This window comes from Culex pipiens, chromosome 1, assembly GCF_016801865.2.
Source record: "Culex pipiens pallens isolate TS chromosome 1, TS_CPP_V2, whole genome shotgun sequence".
Taxonomy (NCBI): domain Eukaryota; kingdom Metazoa; phylum Arthropoda; class Insecta; order Diptera; family Culicidae; genus Culex; species Culex pipiens.
In genome coordinates, this window is record NC_068937.1 from 73874876 (window position 1) to 73884178 (window position 9303).

The 9303-nt window shown below is 42.5% G+C and overlaps 1 protein-coding gene across 1 annotated transcript; it reads left to right on the forward strand.

The window, feature by feature from the left end:
* The first annotated feature begins 520 nt into the window (after positions 1-520).
* LOC120429543 (uncharacterized) lies at positions 521-3367 on the forward strand. Its single transcript, XM_039594599.1, has one exon. It carries the CDS (start codon positions 521-523, stop codon positions 3365-3367), a length of 2847 nt encoding a protein of 948 aa, XP_039450533.1.
* Positions 3368-9303: the final 5936 nt, after the last annotated feature.

Below are 9303 nucleotides of genomic sequence, written 5' to 3' on the forward strand. Positions count from 1 at the left end.
GGATGTGCTGACCCTGATAGGATGCAGCGAAGAACAAGCGTGCCTCACCAGCTGCTTTCGTGTTCCTACGAAACCATCAAAGTGGTCAGACCGATCACTCACTCCGACTATCGTTGCTGTCTTCAGCAGTCCCGAGGTCAAGCAGAAGGTGCTACGGAAGTACTTTGAACGGTACAAAGATGCTGCCCTTCGAAATCTGAGAAATGGACCCGCCCTCGATTACCGGTTCACCGTCAACGAAGTGCTCTCGATAAATACGTTTCGGATACGGAACCACGCGCTTCGGCTGAAACAACGAGGTGCGGCCCGGTCCGTTTTTGTCAAGAACGACAGGGTGTCGGTGCTTTTCCCCGGACAAGCCAGATACATACCCGTCAATTCCATCGAGCATCTGCAAGAACTGGTAAGTGCGGAAAATTCTTCCGACTCTTCCTCTCTGTTTTTCGACGCCCTGTCCGCCAATGTCTCAGCATCTTCGCGCTGCTGACACGAAACGTCGCTGGCGTTTCTACTTACCAACATGACAAACATCTCCAACCTTCGAATCGGCCACCTGAATGTCAGGGGCCTTGAGCACCACATCGATGGTGTTAAATTTCTGCTCGACGCTCAACAATACCACGTCTTTGGGGTCACGGAGACGAAAATGAGAGCTTCCGCTCCGGTCGGACCGGTACGAGTTCCCGCTTACAATCTCATCCGGCACTCACTGCCGTCCGGCCGTGGACGCGGCTCAAAGGCCTGCGGCGGAGTGGGACTCTACGTTCGACAAGGTCTCAAAGCAACACCGGTCATCAAATCGACCCACGACAACGCAGCACCGATCGCAACGAGGGTTGAGTACATGGTGGTTCAAATTAAAATCAACGAACTCAATGTTGGGGTGGCTGTGGTGTACAACCCGTCATGCTCAAATCCGACGTTCGCCGTGCTCTACGAAAAAGTCCTTCTCGAGATGCTCGATCTTGGCTTTGACCGAACGTTCATTGTAGGGGATTTTAATATCAACGTGGCGTCTGTCCTCCCTTCGTTGAATCTGACCTCGTTGAGACGGATTCACTCAACGTTCAACCTCACCGTTCTACCTACCGGCCCCACAAGAATCACCGACACCACCTCAACTACCATCGACCTGCTGATCACCGACTGTCCACAGTCCATTCGAAAGGCAAAAGCGGTATCCGCAAGCGCTATTTCAGATCACGAGGTGATCTACCTGCTTGCTGATGTCCTGGTGAGGAATCGAAACCGGCGTACGATCCGTGTTCGGAACTTCCGGAATGTCGACGTGCTGCAGCTGCAAGCAGAGTACCAAGCCAAGGACTTTCAACGCTTTTACGAGTCGAATGATGTGGAAGAAAAAACTGCGCTGTTGACGGCCGACTTGCAAGATCTCCTTGACCGACATGCGCCGGAAAGGACGATTTACGTACGAGATGAAAGAACTCCCTGGATAACGCAACAAATCAAGCAGACCATCGAGCTGAGAGACCTCGCTTTAAAGCTGTACAAGCGCAACCCGAACCGGAGGCGAGGTGATCAGCAATGGTTGGAACACTCACGATTGCACGACCGTGCGAACTCGCTGATTCATGCGGCCAAGACACGCTACGCGGATCAGCACTTCGGACACGAACTCCCCGCAAAGAAGCTTTGGTGCAACCTCAGAAGAGAAGGCATACACAACTCTACCAAGTCCGGCCCGCCTGCAGAAGGAATCGATGCCGATGATCTGAACCGCTTCTTCTCTGATGGTCACAGAGAGCTCGGCACGGGGCAGCGTAGCGCACAGCAGAGGGAACCAGCGCACCGAACAGCAGTTGATCACGGCAGAAATGGGTTCAACTTTCGACAAACTAACGCCGAAGAAGTCAACCGGAAGATCCTCGAAATACAAACCAACGCTACTGGCACCGATGGCATCCCCATCTCGTTTGTGAAAATGCTTTGTCCGCTGATCCTGCCTGAACTTTGTCACCTCTTCAACGCAATTATCGCGGCTCGAACGTTCCCGTCTCTGTGGAAAACAGCTATTGTAACACCTATACCCAAGACTCCAAGCCCCAGCCTGCCCAAGCACTTCCGTCCAATCAGCGTCCTCCCAGCTGTTTCAAAAGTGTTGGAAAAAATCCTGCTTGACCAAATCACCGATCATCTCGAGAACCCGAACCTGCAGCTCCTGGCCAAACATCAGTCAGGATACAGGAAAGGATTCGGAACGACAACTGCTCTTGCCAAGGTAACGCACGACATCTACGGGAACCTAGATAACAACAACTGCACCGTCATGGTACTTGTCGACTTTTCGCTTGCGTTCAACTGCGTCAACCATCACCTGCTTGAGAACAAGCTGAATCGGGAATTCAGGTTCTCGAGCGCTGCTTGTAAGTTGGTCGCATCGTTCCTTGGCCAAAGAAAGCAAATGGTCCGTCTCGGCGATAAAGTGTCAGCTGTACGGGATGTCACCGATGGTACACCGCAGGGGTCCTGTCTCAGCGCGCTGCTGTTCAGCCTTTTCATCAACAGCTTACCCGGAGTCCTGAGATGCGAGTACCAACTGTACGCTGATGACTTACAAATCTACGTGTCTGGACCGATTGAGCAGATCGAAGACCTGATTGCCAGCATCAACACCGACTTAGCTGCGATCACAAACTGGGCCAACCAAAATCAACTTCACCCAAACCCCAAAAAAACACAGGCCATCGTCTTCACCAAAGCAGGTTCCGTTCAACCCCACACGGACATCGTATTCAGCGGGGAAGTTGTTCCACTGTGCGAGAAAGTTGTCAATCTTGGTCTCCAGCTGGACAACAACATGACCTGGAAGCATCAAACCAACAGTGTGACCCAGAGAGTCTATAACACCCTGAGGACGTTCCGTCGCTTTGCGGCGGTCCTCTCTCAACCCACACGGCGCAAGCTGGTCCAAGCTGTGATAGTGCCGATGTTTACCTACTGTGACATTGTCTACTATCACGGGCTGTCTGCGGCGCTTAAGGAGCAACTCCACCGGTGTTTCAAGTCGGCAGTGCGTTTTGTATACAACCTGCGCCGTCGAGATACAACCGCAGCAGTGCGACACACCCTTCTTGGACACGATTTGCCGATCAACTACCAGCTTCGGACAAGCTGTTTCATGAAGAAGGGGTACGATGGAAACTTGCCGGAGTACCTCCAACAACATCTGGTGAGAGGACAGTTAGAACGGACCCGCTCGTTCATCATCCCGAGACACACAACGATGAGCGGAAAAAGTGTGCTCGTCGCCGGAACCACGTGCTGGAACAACCTCCCTGCGGAGTTAAAAGGACAACCGACATTGTTGGCCTTCAAAAATGCATTTAAAAGAACCATTCGAAATTAATTTTGTGAGCCTTACAGTTAGAGTACTTTGTCAAGTTTATTTTGGATCCTTTGTAATTTTTCTATTTCCTAAAGTGTCTTCCTTGACCTGATCAAAAGTGTTAACTAACAAGTTATCGTACCCAATAAATCAACAAATTACAAAAAAATTAGATTTTTGATTGCAATCAAACTGATAAATTTTGCTCAATCGAAAACTTTGCACGCAATTTTCTCAATATACTGCGATTATCGTGTTCCCCAGACGATGTTATATAGGAATCAATTTTTCAATTGCTGGGCGAAATGATATCTCAAGATATAACGATTTTATAAGCTTGCAGTTGCAGAATTTACCTACCACGCGATACATTTTGAGTGGAAATGTGAATAAATCGAATCTGACTCATTGTTTAGAGTTAAGAAGTAAATATTTTGGATTGAAGCAAAAACACAATTTGTTATTTGGAGTTAATAATATTTGCCGGGTCCGGTGGCGCAGTGGTTAGCGTGGTAGCCTCTCATCCCAGTATGGCCTGGGTTCAATCCCAGACGGACCCGGTGGCATTTTTCGAGACGAGATTTGCCTGATCACGCCTTTTATCGGATGGGGAAGTAAAACGTCGGTCCATTAGCGTAAAAGAGTTTTTGAGTGACTCACCACACATAACCTTCGGACGCCTAGAAATGAGTAGAAACTTGCAACAGAGCCCACAAAAGACCCGGGGGTCGTTAAAGTGGATTGCTTTGCTTTTTTTTTTATATTTGATTAGTGCGAACCTATTTTTGGGTCTAATTGAGCTACACCGGAAATTTAAAAACTCAAATTTTTCTTATTAGATTTACGAACACATACAAACGGGTGTGGAACAGACGGAGGAGTACGGGAGGAGTTGAATTTAGTGAGTAGATCAGTCGGAATAAAGACTTTGAGACACAACGTCACTTGTTTCGAGTATTCCTTTTACTTTGGCCTATCCGAAACCATCGGTCATCGGCCGCAAGGAACATAGTCGGTCCGGAAGTCGCGGTTCGGGTTTGGCCATCGGAAACTCCGCCCGTTTCGCTGGGAGCAATTTACAGAACATATTAATGGTGCTGAAATCCGGGAGTTAAAATTCCACATCGTCGGAAACCGGGTTGCACGTGGTACAATTTTGGAGTTGTGGCCACATTTTCTCGCTGGGTTTGTCGCGGTGACCAATTGGACACTGGTTTTATCGTCGTGGCCAGCAGCTCGATCATCCGCCGCAGGATTCAACCAACTTTCGAGAACTTTCAGTCGAACCCGTAGCAGATTGGAGTCGAAGGCGTAGCTGTTTGGAGGTTACGTGAAGCTCGTGTTTGGAGAGAAGCCGATAGCCGGAAGAGGCAGTCGGAATGAAGACTTTGAGGCACAACGGCCCTTGTTTCGAGTCTTCCTTTTACTTTGGCCTATCCGAAACCATCGGTCATCGGCCGCAAGTAACATAGTCGGTCCGGAAGTCGCGATTCGGGTTTGGCTCCGCCTGCCACGTTTCGCTGGGAGCAAGTTACAGAGCACGCATGGTGGCATGCAAACATGGGACGATGCGTTTCTTCGTTTTTTTAGGCAAAATGCATGAGAAAATTGCGTGCAAAGTTTTTAATTTCGCGCATCAAAAAATGCATCAAAGTTTGATTGCAATCGAAAATCTGATGATGCCATTAAATTCAGCGTCAAATTTCCTTAAAATAACTGTCTAGTTTTGCTCTATCATTTTTTGTTTCCGAGATACGACCATTTAAAAAAAGAGGTTTCCTTAAAAAACGCGAAAATCTCAAAACTTTGGGGTGGTGCCAAAAAAGAAGAGGTGATCCAATTTGGTTCAAAATCGGAATTCTTACATGTATTGATAGTATCAATAGCTCCACCATGTTTAATTTTGATCAGAGACAGTGTATTTCGAGTGGTTTGCCACTTGGCGCGAAGGGGTCATTTACATTAGGGTCATTATAAATATCTGAAGCGGAGCATTACCCTCTCCGAATTTTCAGATTTGGCAGGGCTATTGAAACATGAGCAATTCTCTACGAAATCTTTTTTCTTCAATTTTATTTTATGTATTTTATAATCTGACTGAAAATTATTTGGTGCCTTCGGTATGCCCAAAGAAGCCTTTTTGCATCATTAGTTTGTCCATATAACTTTCCATACAAATTTGGCAGCTGTCCATACAAAAATGATATGTGAAAATTCAAAAATCTGCATCTTTTGAAGGAATTTTTTCATCGATTGGGTATCTTCGGCAAAGTTGTAGGTATGGGTACGGACTACACTGGAAAAAATGATACACGGTAAAAAAAATTGTTAATTTTTTATTTAACTTGTTGTCACTAAAACTTGATTTGCAAAAAACCCTTTTTTAATTTTTTGATATGATATTCGATGTAAAATCAAATTTGCAATCAAAAAGTACTTTAGTGAAATTTCGATAAGGCGTCATCCATAAAGTATGTCACGCTAAAATCGGCCGACCGAACCCCCCCCCCCCTATGTCACACTTTGTCACGCTAGCACCGACCACCCTCGAAAAGTACGTCACGTTTTGTTTTTTTTTTTAAATTATATTTATTCAGATTTTCTTTTCCATGTACATTCATTCAGTTAAAATATTATTGAGTGTCCAATCACAATCGATGACTTTTCACCTCAATTTTAAATACTAGCAAATTTCATTTATTCATGAAATATTTAGCTTTCGCTATTCAGTGATTTCAAATGTAGGAGGTCCTACATGTACAAAAGGGAAAAGGGATACCTTAAAACTAACTTATAAACTATATAAAGAGCGGATCAATGCAGCTGAAGACTGCAATGATTTTTGTCGAAATGCATCAATTATCTTATTGGACATAACATCCAAAGTGTCAACTTCGGCTAATTGATGAAGTTCACTGGTGCTGAACCAGGGAGGAAGTTTCAGAATCATTTTCAGAATTTTGTTCTGAGTCCTCTGAAGTTTTTTCTTCCTGGTTAAACAACAGCTTGTCCAGATCGGCACAGCATAAACCATGGCAGGTCTGAAAATTTGTTTATAAATTAACAGTTTATTCTTGAGACAAAGTCTAGAATTCCTGTTTATAAGGGGATCAGAGCCGTACATTGGGTCCACGGCGCCCTTGGCGGAGCATCAATTTCCCAATTCCCAAATTTTTCAACATTTTGATAAGTTCGACGGCAACATTTCAAAAGGCATCATGTACATTTTGACACTTTCTGGGTTATTGCATATTCTGAAAGTACACCTGATAAGCTACCTCTCCACCAAAATTGAGCAAAAGTTACTTCAGTAAAGTCAGTTTAATAATGATTTTAAATAAAGTAACATATGGGTCATTCCATCTGAAGCGGAACACCATTTGAAAATTACCATCTCCGATTCTGCTCAAATTTGGCAGAGCTGTTGAGACTACCAAAACATGCAAAAATCCCGAATTTCATCCAAATCGGACTCCCCCCTCCATTTTTGTACCCTCCCAAAAAATCGACTTTTTGGCGTTTTTTGAGCAAAACCCCTATCTTCAAACGACGATAACTCAGGAACCACAAATCTTAGAGGGTCGGTCTTAGACTCAATTTTGAAGAAAATTGGACGTAGAATCCATTTCCGTGATCAAAATTTAGATTAACATATTTTTTCTACATGTATTGCGCAATTGAAAACTTTAAATGGCCGTATCTCAAAACAGCCCTATTTATTTTTTGAATTTGACCTCACCATCGTATTCCCCGTCCGATTTTACATAAGAATCACTTATCGACAAAAAGGAATATGTTTCGTTCAAGAGATATCGAATTTTAAAGTTTTAAGTATTTGAGATTACCTACATCAGCTACACTCGCCGCATCTGCTAGAAGCACTCAGTCGTGCTGATCAATAATTACTACCTGGTGTTCTGTAAGATGAATTATTTTTATAATTTTATACGATTTTGAGATAATCAATACCTTGAACAATCTATTTTTGGTTTAAGGAATATTTATTGGGTAATTTTTAATGCACTGTTCTATGCACTGTTTTTCCTGAACTCAGTGTCATTGAACCATATTAAGTAAAATTTTAAGTTTTATATTTATTTGCAAATACTACAGAGTTTTTACAATACAATTTTCATATTTTTCCTAATTCCACATTTCTTCCCACTTTATCACATTATTTCTTTTATTTCTTCTTTTATTAACAAATGTAGAGCTGGCTGTAATAGATGAAATAATTCTCATGGGTTCTAGAGCTTTTGCCATGTGCGGTAGCGAAATAGTGCCATTCAGCAAAAGCCCCAAAATCTGCCTTACGGTTTGAAATATTGATCATATTAAACCGATTATTATATTGTGAGCCAGTTTCATCTGAATAATTGATGATTTTTTTTTCAATTCTGGTACATTTAATTTCAAAAACAAAACCATATACTTCTGATACAGCAGCTGTATCGTCTTCCAAGATTTCGAAATGATTGACAAACAAAAAAAAAAGATTATTGTTCGGACGGTGTCGAAATCAACACAACTGAATTTGATCTTAAGCAGATAATAAATCAGATTAATCTTTGTGATTTTCTTATATTGTTCACATTTATACACTCCAGAAATCCTCCTCCTTAACACCCAAACTCCCATGCTTGAGAAACGGGGGAATTTATATGGAAAATCCTTTTCTCGAGCTGGGGAGTTTAGGTGTTAATCATAATCATGCTTTACGAGAGTTTTCTTCATTTTAATTCATAATTTTTAACACGATAATGTATCGTACACTTTTTCTTAAGTGCTGCTAGCTCTGCGGGAATTTCATTCTGCCCTGTATTGCGTGTCGTTCTTGCTCTGTCCTGTGGGCTAGCACACAAAATCACCGTATTTTTTTTTATTCAAGATTATACAGCAGTTTCCTACAGTGGTGTACATTCAATTTTTGTCTAATTTGCTAATGATTATTTGGGATGAAATCTTATTTCAATAAATAACCAGGTAGCAGTTATTGATCAGCGCGCCCGAGTGCTTCTAGCAGATGCGGCGAATAAAGCTAATTTAGGTAATCTCAAATACTTGAAACTTTAAAATTCGATATCTCTTGAACGAAACATATTCCTTTTTGTCGATAAGTGATTCTTATGTAAAATCGGACGGGGAATACGATGGTGAGGTCAAATTCAAAAAATAAATAGGGCTGTTTTGAGATACGGCCATTTAAAGTTTTCAATTGCGCAATACAGGTAGAAAAAATATGTTAATCTAAATTTTGATCACGGAAATGGATTCTACGTCCAATTTTCTTCAAAATTGAGTCTAAGACCGACCCTCTAAGATTTGTGGTTCCTGAGTTATCGTCGTTTGAAGATAGGGGTTTTGCTCAAAAAACGCCAAAAAGTCGATTTTTTGGGAGGGTACAAAAATGGAGGGGGGAGTCCGATTTGGATGAAATTCGGGATTTTTGCATGTTTTGGTAGTCTCAACAGCTCTGCCAAATTTAAGCAGAATCGGAGATGGTAATTTTCAAATTTGCATTTTTTCTTGCACACTTCAGGTGGAATGACCCATATACAAAATCTCTGGCATCAGCAGTGCCTGTCAACCTGTCAAATAAAACACTACATGAACCTCGCGACGAAAAAAAAAAACATCATGAAAAAGACGCCATGTACATTTGCCGACGAAAAGCGAATCATAACAAAACTTTCCCTCCACTGGCAAAAGGCTCCATGTATATTCGGCGAAGAAAAACGAATCATAACAAAGGGTGATAGACGTTGGTGATTTCAAAAGAAGTTATGTTTGTTTTTCTTAAATATAATGACGGAAATAATGTTTTATTGAATATAGATGATCAAGTATCGACGAAGGCAACGTTTTTCATCGTTTGTTATCATTAGAACATCTTATTTTGCTTATATATTAAAATGGGAATTTAAAAATAATGCTCAACATTCAAATGCGTTTTTTCC